General features: G+C 47.7%; 1 protein-coding gene and 1 long non-coding RNA gene across 3 annotated transcripts in view; one reads left to right on the top strand and one right to left on the bottom strand.

The window, feature by feature from the left end:
• hsd11b2 (hydroxysteroid (11-beta) dehydrogenase 2) overlaps positions 1–11642 on the bottom strand; it is a 16287-nt gene extending 4645 nt beyond the window's left edge. Inside the window, exons 1-3 of one of the 2 annotated variants that reach the window (XM_028014301.1) lie at positions 11600–11642; positions 11167–11493; positions 2198–2410 (exon numbers count right to left, since the gene is read on the bottom strand). In XM_028014301.1, coding sequence (XP_027870102.1) covers positions 2198–2410; positions 11167–11437 — 484 coding nt within the window. In that variant the 5' untranslated portion in view covers positions 11438–11493; positions 11600–11642. Of the gene's footprint in view, positions 1–2197; positions 2433–11166; positions 11494–11599 lie in introns of those variants that run through there. The other variant, XM_028014302.1, reaches the window with a different exon arrangement.
• The window catches only part of LOC114142820 (uncharacterized), a 21622-nt gene continuing 17939 nt past the window's right edge, over positions 11305–14987 (top strand). The window contains exon 1 of the long non-coding RNA XR_003595110.1: positions 11305–11404. This is a non-coding gene — a long non-coding RNA (uncharacterized LOC114142820). The remainder of the gene's footprint in view (positions 11405–14987) is intronic.

Genomic DNA, 14987 nt, shown 5'->3' on the forward strand with positions numbered 1-14987 from the left:
CGGGAGGGTTGCTGGTGCCTCTCCAGCTAATGTTCCGGGTGAGAGGCGGAGTCACCCTGGACAGGTCGCCAGTCTGTCGCAGCATCTTCAACTCAATACCTGCAAAGCAAGCCCGGATCATACGCCCTCCACCACCGTGCCTTAGGCTGCATCGTTCCCACCAGTCCGCTTTAGTCCAACTCCAGTCGGTTTGCTATAAAGTCCGGTCCAGTTGGTGTGAACGCTAATCGACCTCTGACCTCTGGTCCTCCAAACCTCGGTTGAAGTGAACTTTGGTCCGCTTGGCGTTCACATACAAACCGAACCAGAGACCTAAAGCAGGAAGTGGACTACAGCACAGGCATTCTGGGTAAATAAAACCAAAGCTAACGTGTTAGCCTAGCGCTAGCAGCAGAAATGGCTCCTGGTCTTTTTTCTTTTCCTCCAGGGGGTCTTTGTGGCTCTAGTGTCCCTTATATGAACGTAGGCTGACAGGAAAGGGGGAAGGAGAGGGGGGAAGACATGCGGCAAATATCGGCGGGTCTGGGAGTCGAACCCACGATGGCCGCCTCGAGGACTCAAGGCCTCCAAATATGGGTCGCGCTAACCGCTACGCCACCACAGCACGCCCCATGGCTCCTGGGCTTTAGCCAAAGACTAAAGAGAAATCCTCCAACACTAAAATCTGACGCCTCCATCTTGTTTCCATCTGGTGAAGAAGGAAGTTGCTCTCAGTGTCTTTAGAGGTTTTTGTGTCGTTTCCTTCAGTGGTTCTTGGTGCAGCACCCCCACAGGCCAGGAGGGGAACAGGTTGGTTTGGAGCAGATAATGGAGTTATGGTTCCATTAGAACTGGGTCTACCGGACCATCAGAAGGAAACCAGCCTGAGAGACGGTGTGAGGTGTTTGAACAAAATCAGGTTAAACCTGAATAAAGACAATAAAAACAACAATTTGTTTTTATTGTCTTTATAAAAACTCAGAACAATTCTGGCTTAAAATGCGTCTGGAGATCAAAGCTGGGATCTAAAGAGGAAACAAAGCAATCTGCCCAAGGCCGGGTTCATTCGTCCAGATGTGTTGTGTCCACCCTGACCGAGGACATCTCATCTTTCATTCTTCAATCCCTCGACTTCTCTTTCTGGGACACATGTCCCGGGGACATTTGAGGACAAAGCAGCGTCTGCAGCCTCAACAAACCCTCTGAATACTTCTGCAACCAAAGGATTAAACAAATCTGCTCATTGTTCCATAAACATTTTCTCACTCAGCGCAGGAGATCCTGATACATCCCTGACTTTTCCTGGAAACCTGGCCCAGACCTCAAACCGCTGCGTTAAACTTTAATGACTCATGTGATGAAGACTTCTGATCTTTGTCCTCAGAAGTGAGGAGAGTCACCACGGAGTGCTTTATGTCCCCACAACATAAGAACAAATAGAAGCCCTGAGAGAGTGTGTTTGTGACCTTTACCTTCATTCCTTGCAACACACACACACACAGCAGCCAGCGTATCCCTGAATGACTGTGAGCAGCAGCCAACTCTATGAGCTCTAAGCCTGTGGGAGCTGCAGCTCTGAGCCAATCACAGAGAGTCTGACTCCTGGGTGAAACACGAAACCGCCCCCTCCGCTTTTCGTCCCAGTGGAAGCCGCCGACTCTCGGACTGGTCCCAGAACAGCTGCTTGTTCCAGGGTTTCCTAGAAGGCTGCGGCACAAACAGTCCATTGGACTGGAGGGACCAGCAGAACCAGCAGAGGAAGTCAAACTTGGACTGGAATGAATGCGGCTGTAGAGCTTCATTCAGATTATCTCAGAACCGGTCCAAAACAGTTGGCGGCTCTGAGACCTACAGGTCCATCTGGACCAGTTTTTACGGTCCAAACCATCCGGACCTGTTGAGTGGATGTTTGTCCCTCTGGTCCCAGTCCTCTTGTCCATCAGTCCCGGCAGCTGCTGCCAAACATCTGGAGCTCATGACTTCCTCCACGATCCCCCATCGCTCTGTCCCCCATCGCTCCGTCTCCCAAAACTCCGTCCCCCAGAGCACCGTCCCTCAAAGCGCCGTCCTCTAGAGCTCCGTCCTTTGGCTCCAATCAAACTTTACTGCTTTCAATCCATGCAAGGTTTGTTTTCCTGACTCCTTCATATCTGCATCCCACTGTGTGTTCGCCCAGGGTGCTGTGTGTGCGTACGTACGTGCCTCCACCCTAACCCACCTCGGAGGCCCAGCTTGGCCTTGGTGTCCAGCAGCGCCTGCTGCACCTGCTGCGGCTGCGTGATGTCCACCTGCAACAGGGTGAGGCGGGATGAGCAGCTTCTCCGCAGAGCTCTGGCTCCGTCTCCCGTCAGGTCCAGAACGGTGGCAAAAACGTCCAGACCGAGAGAGTCCAGATGCTTCGCTGCAGCGTTCCCAAAGCCGGTGTCGCAGCCTGCAGGGACACAGAGGGAAAACTGGAAACCAATGATGCTTCCTGCTTCCATGCCAAACCATCATTACATTTCATACTTTTTGTAAAAGTATTTAATGTAATTTAAAAGATGTAACTATATTCCATTTAAGCTCTTGAGGTGTAAAAACATTGTTTCTGCACCATTTTTATGTCTCACTTTCCTAAACTTTAAAAGGATCCAGAATTATTTAACATGTTGACCTAAATATGTTGTTAATTTTCCTATTACCTAAAAAAATGATATGCCAGAACTCATAATTACTTCAAAAATTCACATCTTTTGTTGTATTTGTCACCCATGGAGGTCGCCATTTTTTCACCGATGGGTTGATGACGTCATCAGGTCCAATCTGTACTGGAGTCTACAGAGTAAACACAGGAAAGCTAACTTTACCCCAGTAGTTGTTGATCATATTGCGTTTGATTGGTGTAATTTTAGATAACGTCACACTGTGTTACTATCGACTGTGATAAAAAAATAAAAATCTGTGGCGAATCTGGATAATTTCCCACATGAAAGAAAGGAGAGCGAAGGCGAGAGCCGGAGAGGAACAACAACGAAGGACCTGGGGGCGGGACGTTAGCATGCTAACGGTTTGCTCTGTTAGCATTCCCAGCTATTACCGCTGGGAATGCTAACAGAGCTATTACCGCTGGGAATGCTAACGGAGCTATTACCACTGGGAATGCTAACGGAGCTATTACCGCTGGGAATGCTAACGGAGCTATTACCGCTGGGAATGCTAACGGAGCTATTACCACTGGGAATGCTAACGGAGCTATTACCGCTGGGAATGCTAACAGAGCTATTACCGCTGGGAATGCTAACAGAGCTATTACCGCTGGGAATGCTAACGGAGCTATTACCGCTGGGAATGCTAACGGAGCTATTACCGCCGGAAATGCTGACGGAGCTATTACCACTGGGAATGCTAACGGAGCTATTACCGCTGGGAATGCTAACGGAGCTATTACTGCCGGAAATGCTGACGGAGCTATCACCGCTGGGACTGCTAACTGAGCTAATACAGCCCGAAAATGTTAACAGAGCTATTACTGCCTGAAAATACTAATGGAGCTATTACTACTTGAAATGCTAACGGAGCTATTACCGCTGGGAATGCTAACAGAGCTATTACCGCTGGGAATGCTAACGGAGCTATTACCGCTGGGAATGCTAACAGAGCTAAACAGTACTGAATGTGAAACCACCACCAGTAACAGCTGTTGCCGAACCGGACACAGAGCTATAGTTCTTACCGGACCACACAGTGACCAGGTGAGTCTCATTCATTGTTTCATTATGAACCTGAAGGCAGCAGCAGCTACAGCCAACTCTTCCTCTTCCTCTGTTTGCTCCTCCTCTTAAACACCTCTTGTTATTTCTAGTTCTGATCGGTTTCAATGCGCTCCGGTTCAAATTAAAAAGGCTTAATGTTACTCATCACTGTTCTAGATGGAGGAGCCATTACACGTCATTTACCCAGAATGCATTGCAGCGTGAACAAGATGGCGACATTCCTGTGACAATATTTTATTAAAATTTATATAAATTAAATAACCTACAGTGTTATTACTGTATTGCTTTTACAACTAAGATAAATATTTCCCAAATAAGGTCTAGTTTTGTTAATCCCTTTAAACTGTGATTCATTTTGTTAAAAGGTTTATAAAGTCCAAGCAAACAGCTGATTACAGACTTCTTTATTTCTTGAACACAAATCTGTATGTCTGTTTTCTTTTCTGCATAGACCTGCACAGAGGGCCAAGTTCAGAGTTCACAGGTCAGAAGTGTTTGCTGTCGGTTTATCTTCTGATCCTGAAGGAACTCCACTGAGCCGCTCAGTAACTTTGTTTTGAGATGTTTGTCTCAGACTGCTGAGAAACGAGGATCATTTTGCTTCACTGCCAGATTTCTACTATTAATTTGTCATAAATTTATGTGGCGCGAACAAACAGCGACAGCCTGTACTCATACATACTGATCTATACACACAGTCACATCCATACATACATTACATGTAATATACATATAAACTTTTCTCATAAATGATCACATAGTGACAGTTTGAAATTCAGAATCTAAACATCCTAACCTCTGACCCTAAAGCGTCCAGATCTGAAGCTAAAATTGTTCTAAATGAATTTCTTCCATTTGGGGCTTTTTGCTTTGTGAATCTGGTGCAGAAGTAAATCTATCAACTTCAGGTTTGAGTCTTCTGACTAGCAGAGGCAAAGAAAGTGACATTTGTTCAGTTTTATGTTTTGATGATATGAATTTCTTTGAACTGTCTTGTTTTCTCCAAATAAACTGAATTCAGAGCAAACCGATCAGAAAGCATTTGATTTTTTTCAACCTGCAGCTGCTTTAAGACTTGGAGGTGGAGAAACTCAACATGCTGGGAGAAAAAGGAAAATTATCCATATTGACATCGTTTTCATTGTTTTAATTGATGATTCTGGCAGAACCAGCTGGTTCTGTTGGGCCCACACCCGATAAATGGACTTCCAGGTTTCTGATGTCCATCCTCTCTGGTCTTCAGACCCGTTTCATTGTCCAGTTCTCCCACAGGCTGGTCTGCAGCAGAACTTTCTGTTCTCTTTGGGCCTCTTTGTGCGGCGGCTCTGCTGGCGAGAGCGGCGAGGCGTTGGCACGCTGCTGCTGCCGTGTCCTTGGAGGACGTCCAGCATCGTATCCTGAGAAAGGAGCCGCTGAGTGGGAGTGAAATCCATCTTCTGCTCAGCTCCCCGCTGCAGGCAGAGCCAGCCGGCTTTACCTGCCGGGTTATTCTGAGCCGCAGTCTGACAGCTGGGGGGGATGAAAGCAGGTGTGGGGAGTCAGACCAGAGCCAGGGGGCGAGCCGCTGCACAGTGGAGCAGATTTAAATCCACAGAAATTGAATCAAAGTTCACACTAACTACTGCTCAGTCAGACACCAACTGGAGCATCAGCAGCTTCCCAGAGACACAGCATGTTCTTACAATATGCTCACCACAGGGGGGCGCTCATGCACACTTACTGGATGGACTAAGAAGCAGCAGAAAAGCAATTCAAAGTGAAACCAACAGTATGCATCATGGTGCCTCCCCTCAGGCTTTGCTGCCCTGGGGAGAAAGCCGTTTTATTTCCAGAGCCGCAGCATGAATGCAACACGGCGTCATGCTGAGCCTGATGCTTTATTCTCAGCCCAGGAATAATCCCATGGCACACCAACTAACTATTAGCTAATTATTAACCAATTGTTAACTAATTGTTTAATTGAGCTTACATAATTCATGTTTGCGTTTTAGAGTAAATAGTGAATGCTTGCATCTGATTGGAGGAGACCTCAGTGCTTCCCTCTGTCTGCAGGGTGAGGTGGGGTCAAGAGTCCAGTTTTAGACAAAGGGGGACAGCTGAACATGTTTTAATGCTATCCAATCCCAAGCGGGGGGCAACGTGGTTATGCAACGGGGCCAAGGCTCCAAGGGGCCCCACGGTGAAGAAACAAACAAACGTTGTCAGATACAGAAACACAAACAGGGTTAGAAACACACATCTGTGTGTGAGTGGAGGCCAGCAGCAACATCTGCAGCTCCGATTACTGAGGCTGCCAGGGTCCGCATTATCCAGGTCCCACATGGTCCACTTGGTTCCACATGGTCCGCTTGGTTCCACATGGTCCGCTTGGATCCACATGGTCCGCTTGGTTCCACATGGTCCGCTTGGTTCCACATGGTGCGCTTGGATCCACATGGTGCGCTTGGATCCACATGGTCCGCTTGGTTCCACATGGTGCGCTTGGATCCACATGGTCCGCTTGGTTCCACATGGTGCGCTTGGATCCACATGGTCCACTTGGTTCCACATGGTCCACTTGGTTCCACATGGTCCGCTTGGTTCCACATGGTCCGCTTGGATCCACATGGTCCGCTTGGTTCCACATGATCTGCTTGCTTCTGCATGATCCACATGGTCCGCTTGGTTCCACATGGTCCACTTGGTTCCACATGGTCCGCTTGGATCCACATGGTCCGCTTGGTTCCACATGATCTGCTTGCTTCTGCATGATCCACATGGTCCGCTTGGTTCCACATGGTCTGCAGGGTTCACATGATCCACATGTTCCGCGTGGTACGCTTGGTTCACATGATCCACATGGTCCGCTTGGTTCCACATGGTCCGCTTGGATCCACATGGTCCGCTTGGTTCCACATGGTCCGCAAGGTTCACATGATCCACATGTTCCGTGTGGTACGGTGGTGCACATGATCCACATGGTCCGCTTGCTTCCGCGTGGTCCAGGTTCCACAGGAACCAGATTCTGACTTCGGGTCGACTGGCTCCAGGAGAACATGGAGATGAAACTTGCTGTTCTCAGAAACGTTGAGGAGATTCTCTGATCTGGTTTGTGAATCTCAGGTTCATCAGGTTCTAATCGGCCGTTTCTCATATTTCTGAAGGATTTTTATCAAATTGTTTTAAATTTCTTCCTCCTTCTGCCATCCAGCTCTGGTTCTGGATGGTCTGCCTTCATTCAATACACCTGAAGACACGAGGATTTATTGTTACTGTTTCAGGAACCCCTGATCATTCATGGAATCTCTCTTATGTCTTCATACCCGTATCTATAGATATGAATAAACATTGTACTTACAAAGAGTCAGAGCGTGAACATTAGGCTTTACTGTGGTGCAGTGTTCACTTATGCTGGTTTGGGAACTTTCCATACAAAGGTTTCTTGTATTTGCGTTTGTATTTGGACCTGAGAAGTAAAGATCTGCATCCGTTTTACCAAGAACATCTGAAACAAAGTTTTCATCTCACGTTTCCTTCATTTTAAGATGTAATTTCTTTTCAGCAGAGATGAGAATCAGTCAAAGTAGACCTGTGTCACTTTGACTGATGGTGCAGACGTTTTGTGGAAATATGCTTCGAGTTCTACGGCTCCACCAAAGCTTCAAAGATGTGAAAGAAGAGACCAGAGAGTTTATAAATCTGCCGGGAAGGTCGATCATGCAGCTGGGAGCCACACCTTAAGGTCATGAGAAGATCTCTGATTTCAACAACAAGAAGACCGTTGATAGCAGAGAGACCTGGAGGGACTTGGCCTGCTCTCCACAACCTGGAGGAAATAAAAGTGTCCACTTCCATCTGAAGTTCTTCCTTGATTTTCTGGGCTTTATGTTTTATTCTGGAAGTTGAAGATGTTCTTTCAGAGAGAATTGAAAGTTTTACTGGTGACCCAGAAGATCTTCTAACTGGATCCCAATAAGACAAACAAACTTTTCTTGCTGCTCCTAACACTAATTTGAAGAAAGACGATGTTGCCTAGCGTCTGAGCAGGAAGAGGCAGAAAAACATCTTTCTGGTGACATTTGGAAAGATGTCCGAAGATTGGAGGAAGAGGAAGGACAGATGTTGGAGATATACTATGACTAAATGATGAATTAGTGTGGAGCGCTCTGGTAGGTCCTGTAACTGCTGTGTTTGGACCCGTTAGACTCTGAGGCACCTGTGGGGGGTTCTGTTGGGCTCAGTTGGTCCGCCTGTTGCCAGGCTGGAGACAGCAGGAATGAGGATCAGAGAGCTGTTGAGCAATTTGTGGATCTCTGGGCATGCTCCAAGATGTTCTCTGTCTCCAGGTTATGTAACAGCCAGAAGATGGGAAAATATTTCATGAGACTCGTGATCATGTCGTGTCCCAATAACAAATCTGAAATACTTTGGTCTTTATTACTGGAGTCTCATTAAAACCTTCGGAGCCTGAACCGCTGCCCCCTGCTGCTCTCAGGTCTGTAATGAGATCAGAGACTCGTCAGGTTCTGTTGTTTCTTTATAAATAACATCAGATGTTCTGCCTCTGCTGGCGTTTACCCAAACATTTCATCATGTCTCCTATGATGTCCTGACGCTGGTTTTGTGGTGCTGCAGAGAGTTCTGTGGTATCGGACCATTTTGACGTGTTTCTGCAGCGAAACCAGACGAGTCTCTGCACAAATATTAAGCAACTTTCTGCAGCTCTGGGTTGTTTTCCTCCCTTTTTGCAGACAGCAAAGGTCAGCATTGCTTCTTCTGAGAGAAAAACTCTCCATAAGCAGAAATCCACTCGGAGCGCAGCGCGTTGCTCAACACTCTGACGAGCACCAAGCACAGAACAAGGCGAACTCTTCGCCACCGATTGACTTGGTCTTCACATAAAGCTGAACTCTGATGAACTCGGCAGCAGCAGGGGGAGGAGGGGCGTGTGTGGGAACAGAATAACACGAAATGTCAGAGGCAGAAATAGCAAGAGGAGAAATAAAAAGTCATGAAACACGGAGAGGACTCGGCGAAAAACAAACCAAAACCAGGAAAATGAGGCAGAACCAAGAAAAACAAGAACAGGAGAAATAAAAAGCTAAATAATGAAAGCAATAAAAACTACTTGGGCAAGGGAAAAAAAGACTAGAATAAAGCACTTTGATACAAGTCTGTGGTCAGTGACTTGTCAAAGGTATAAAGACTCAATTAACAGAACCTGGCAGCTGACCCGAGTCCGAACCGCTGCATTCCTTTTTGAGTCTCCAAGTCTCCTAAAAATCCCTTCCAACTTTCCTCCGAGTCTCCTCCGAGTGTCCTGCCTGCAGAGTTGGCGCTGCATCCCAGTCCAGGGCGGCTACTGTCCTGTAGCTCTTCTCCACCACAGGGAGAGTTCGCATGACGCTGTGGAGTCCTCTGGACCTGAGGACGCAGGATGCGGGTCGTGGACCACAGAGACTTGTGGACCTGTGGGACAGCCAAGTCTCCAGATGTTTTATCCTGTCTATCTGGTCTGCCATTCTGGTTCTGTCCATCCAAGTCCAGTGTCTCCTCTCTTGTCTTGTCTGTCCAGAGGACTCTTCAGTTCAGCGGCCATCTTGTTTCTAGAGAGAGTAGGTGTGGTATGACCTGAAGCCTGTAGAGCAGGGGTCTCAAACTCCAGTCCTGGAGGGCCACAGTCCTGCAGCTTTTAGATGAGCCTCTGCTGCACCACCTGAACAGAATAATGAGGTCATTAAGGTTCTGGAGAACTGAGCTACACCAGGAGGTCATGAAGTCGTTTCATTCCAGCGTTTTGTACCTGTGGCTCATCTAAAAACTGCAGGACTGTGGCCCTCGAGGACTGGAGTTTGAGACCCCTGCTGTAGAGTCTGAGGCAGAGCTCTGAGGATTCTGGTCGTTTCTCTGACCTTTGACCTCTGAACCTGCTTAGGAGGTTGACAGCTGAAGAGATGTTTTCCTGTGGATGGAGTCCAGATGGTTTGGACATGACCTTTGACCCTCCCCAGGTAGCTGATCAGTTTTTAATCTGGCCTTTGTAGAATGGATGATCGATGGATTAGATCGGAGCCCGGTCGTCTCGCCTATTACTCTGGCCTTTCAAAGGCGGCGTCTTGGAGGACATTTGGAGGTGTGCTATGTGCAGACGGCTGCTTGGCGACATTAAGGTCACGGACGGAAACGGGGCGTCTTATCTAGCTCCGGCCGAAGGTTAAAGGTCGCCTGGTTTGCTTGCATCATTTTAGCATTTCTCTTACACATGGTGCATTTCCCCTGACGTCAGTGAGAGGCGGAGCTTATACGCCGCTAACAGCAGGCCGCATGACGGCTCCCGGTCTCCGTGGCAACACCTGTTTTACTTTTCAAAGAGCTGAGCGGAGAGGCCATTTGGGAAGGTTTCCACCGCCGGAGAATTACTAAAGAAACACACACTGAAACATAGACACACACACACGTTTGCGCAGCTATCTTTGCGGGGACTTTCTATTGACTTCCATTCATTTCTACAGCCTAAACCTTACCCTAATCCTAACCCTATCCATTACATACCTAACCCTAACTCTAACCAAAACTCAATTCACACCTTAGTCCTAAATCTGACCCCTGACCCAAAAACAGTGTTTCCCCTTGTGGGGACCAGGCTTCAGTCCCCACAAGAAGGGTCCCCTCAACGTAGTATATGTCAGGAAAATGGTCCCCACAAGGTATTAGAAACAAACGTACTAGAACACAGACACACACACACAAACACACGGACACACACACACTGAAACACACATGTTTGCGTGGCTATCTTTGTGGGGACTTTCCATTGACTTCCATTCATTTCTACAGCCTAAACATAACCAAAACTCAATTCACACCTTAGTCCTAAATAAGTTTCCCCTTACGGGGACCAGAATTCAGTCCCATAAGGAGCAGTGGGTCCCCACAACATAGTGTCAGGAAAATGATCCCCACAAGGTACTACAAACAAACACGCACACACACACACACACACACACACACATTGCCTGTTATCAACTGGATCTCTGATAATGTGGGACAAAAACACAAATCAGACCAGAAAAAACACTGCAGATCTTAATGACTTTTAATATGAAAGTCATTAAATGAAAACACACACACACACACACCCCTCCAGCTAGCTCAGGTTAGCTAGCTGCTTTCCATGAATTCAAACTGAGATCTTGTTTGAAGAGAAAAAGTGAAAAACTGTGTTTGTGGTTTTATTTGGAACCTGCAGGAAACTTACCAAACAAGTTCCTAAGCCAAGCTTGAACATTTTTCTGACCTTTGACCTTTTTATTGCTCCTTGCAGGTCTGTGCAGCTAAACGTGAAGCAGCGTCTCAGACATGAACTCCCAGCAGGGAGCCGCCTGCACGCGTTCTGCTCTCAGCTCGCCTCTCAGAGTCCGGCGCACCTGAGGAAGGAGGCGGAGTCTCCCCTTACCTGTGATGAAGACGGCCTTGCCCTCCGCGGGCGGGCCGGGCGGCGGGCCGGTCCCGGAGCGGACATAGCAGACGACGGCCAGCAGAACCAGCAGCAGCACGGCCGGCAGGCAGAACGCCCACAGCCGCTCCACCAGAACCGTGGCCCCCAGCCAGGCCACCAGAGTGGGCCCCGCGCTCAGGTGGGACGCCAGGATCTTCTTCATGGCCCCGCCCACAAACACCGTCACCACGGCCAGGTAGATCCAGAAGGGAAGGTTGTAGTCGTCCATCGTGTTCCAGGGGTCGCTTCAGTCTCTCTCTGCTGAACACACTCCTCTCTCTCTGACTGTCTGCAGGAGAGTGCAGCCCGCCGGCTCCACTGCTCAATATATAGAGGCTGCAGGGGGAGGGGCTACAGGCTGCATTTAATCTGCACACACACACACACACACACACACTGCTATCTGACCAGCCTCACTGCTGATTGGTCACGTCTCTGGTCTGCAGAGAGGAAGACACAGAGCTGCTGATTGGCTGGAGGAAGTCGCTGCTCTGAGGGGCCCCATCCGAGGGACCCACCTGTCCCCATCTGTCCCCCAGCAGGTCTGAGCAACAAAAAATGATCAAAGTCCAGAAGCTTCTTCCTCACATCCAAACCCTCCTGGCCTTCAGCGCCTGTTAGTTGCCATTTGCTCCACTAGGTGTCACTGCGTCCCTCAGCAGAGCTTTTGGCGCCTGGGTTTAAAACTAGAAAATATTCTGGAAAGAAAAGCTTTATGAAGCGTTTTGATTTCTGAACCTGTGAGGAGAAGAGCAGAGAGACGAGGCGCTGGGGGAATCTTTAAATCTGGACTTCCAGATGATCTGAGCTCCGTCTCCCAGCAGTCACATGACCGCGTGACATCATGTGGCTTCCTGCTTGGTGGTTGAATCATTTCCTTTTGGCTTCGACTCACTGTGATGCTGACAGTTCCCGAGGAATTAACCCCGGATCATGATGTGGCTACAGCCGTGCTTCGCCGTGGCTGAGATGTTTTTATAGATGCTTCCAGGTTTCCTCTGGTGCTGGGCGGCCAATCATGACCGTAACCCTGGCTAACCCATTTTGCTATGATGGTTACATAAAAATCTAACGTAATATTAATAAAAAGCGACGCGTCGCCTGGTGCTGGCGATGCCCCGAGGGAAACCCTGCTTCGTTCATTCTGTCCTGCCTGAATTGTGTCCAAAGGCTCCAGTTTGTCCCATAAGACCCGAAGACGTCCTGCGTCAAGGCTGGCAGTTTGTAGTCCAGACTTGAGGAAAACTCGGCTGTCTCATGGAGAACGATTGGAAGCTGCTGTCCTGCCCCTCACAGCCTCTCTGCCGCTTTCTGTCTTTCATTAGAAACATTTTTCTATTTCTCTCCCCAGCAGATGTTTGTTTCTCAGAAGTGAAAGGAAGAAATGTCAGGTTTCATAATTTCGTCTCTACCTGGCACGTTAACAGGGAGCAGCTGTAACTTCAACACGTCGTTCCTGAACCTTCCAGTTAGTCTGCTCCGTTTCTCTGCAGCGAGGAAAAGCGACATTAGGAGGATGAAAGGTGAAGGCCGGCAGCACCTGCTGAGAGGAGCAGCAGCTGAAAGCTCTCGGAAAATCTGACACGACTCTTTGTTCAGAGAGCTGAACTCGTCTGACCCAAGAAGGGACAAAAGCAGAGACGCACTTACTGCTGGACAGCAGCTGGGAGGAACAGGAAGTTTCTGCTGGCTGCAGTCGGACAAAATAAAAGCACGCTAACGTCTCCTGGCTTCAGAGGACAAGAAGAGTCTCAGCTGGTTTCTGTCCTCGTCCTCCTGGAACAGCTGATCAAATATTCACTCCAGTTTTATTGACGATGCAACATTTCACAACAAAAAATCATTTCAGTTCATTATTCAAATTAATTTTCTGTTTGAGGAAACCCAGCAGCAGAAAAACTCCCCTCGAACAGGAAGAAACCTCCAGCAGAACCAGAACCGGGCTCGGTACCAGCCAATCAGAACATCAGACCAGGTTCAGCTTCCATGGACAGAAAACAGAAACAACAGCAAGCAGAAAAAAGAGAGGAGCAGAGGTCAGCTTGACCTCCAGCAGCCAAAGGTCAAGTAACCTAAAGCCTTACAGAAGTCCAGCCTGGAAGGAGCCAATCATGGACTAGACCTCAGTGTCGCAGAGGTTCTGGTGGATCTCTAAGGGGAGAACCGGTCCGTCTGGTCTAGAGAAGTTGCCATTTTACTCAGACGGACCGATCGGACTGCGTCTCCCAGCATTCATTGCGCCCTCAGAGCTGCATCACCACCCAGCGAATGCTGCAGATGGAGATCAGGGAGACTTTGGAGCGGAACCTCGATGGAGACGCTGGCCCTGCTGGACGGTTAGAACCTGAGCTTCTCCCAGACTCGCCCGAGTGCCGGCACGGCAGCGGTACCGTCCAATAGAAGAGGTCCGGTGCTGTTCTGTTGGACCTGAACATGGCTGGAATCCCCTCAGTCAGACCGAGCCGTGGCTGAGATCATTTCATACCATGTCATTTCTGAAGAGCGGTTCTTATATTCTGTGTCAAAGTTCAGGCTCCAAAGCCGAGGCGGGTTCTGATCTCTCTCCGTTTGCCTCATGCTGAGGTTTCCTGGTTCTGGAGCTTTGGTTCTGGTCTGCCTTCATCACCCTGTCTGCTCTTCTTCCTCCTTGCTCAGTGATGACGTCATTGTATCATTTGTTTTGCTGATTTCTCTTTTTTATTAATGAGTCAGTTAGTCTTGAAGTTATGTTTCAGTATGTTGATCTGAATCATGATTGCTCATTGATCAGCATTTAACCAGCTAGCTGGTAGCATGCTAGCTGGTAGCATGCTAGCTGTTCTTTGCTGCTCCCGCTTCAGTGACCTGTGCTTGTTGTGGTCATGCGGGCAGTTCCTGCTGTTGGCGCCGTTCGCTTCAGTCCTAATCTGCTTTTCATTTTGGCTGGTTTGACTCCATTCTACTGTTTTTTGATTCAACTCTGTTAATGAATTGTAGAGCCGTAACGATTCCTTGATTGATTTGAGTTACTTGATTATTAAAATTCTTCAAGGAAAATGTATCTGCCTGGAAGTTTCGTTAAATTATGTTTTATTATTTAGCGCGCCGCGTCATTATTTGCATTGCGCAGCGCTCTCACTTCCGCCTGAGTTGTTGTTGTTGAGAGAAGCTAAGTGTTAGCAGCATAACGAGGATTTCATGGACCGATGATCATGTCTGGGTTTGTGGGGCCCGGTAAGCAGTGGGTTGGAGTCGGCAGCTCTTCTCCTCCTGGAGCTGCTGGTTCAGAGCGAGACGGAGGGGAGACTTATTTTACAAGCATATTTGTGAGTCTGCCTCTTTATTATTAAATTGAATATAATTTCAGATTCTTATATAACTTTTCTACAGATAAACTTTGAAAGTGAGCTGTTAATGTTACAGGTTAATTTTCTAAACTACACAAAAGTTATTGCTAGGAAAGCTCAAATATGAAAAATTGGACTGATGTTGATATGCGATAGTAACTCTGCTGTTATGTTAGATTTACCAATATTTTATTTTATCTGTTTTTTTATCAGATTAATCGTAAAAATAATCGACAGAACTCTCAATTACTAAAATATTCGTTAACAATAATAAATTGCTAACGATCATTGTCAAGAAAATCCGAGCTCATCCCACTTCCCCATGCTGGAGATTTTAGTTTAACAGTAATAATAAATAAAGTTATCTTTAAAATGAATCACTCAAGTGACATCAAGGCCCAACATTAGACTTAAGTGTCAATAAAATAAATCTGGTTGTGTGTGTTGTTTTTG

Source organism: Xiphophorus couchianus, chromosome 4 (genome assembly GCF_001444195.1).
Source record: "Xiphophorus couchianus chromosome 4, X_couchianus-1.0, whole genome shotgun sequence".
In the NCBI taxonomy this organism is placed as follows: domain Eukaryota; kingdom Metazoa; phylum Chordata; class Actinopteri; order Cyprinodontiformes; family Poeciliidae; genus Xiphophorus; species Xiphophorus couchianus.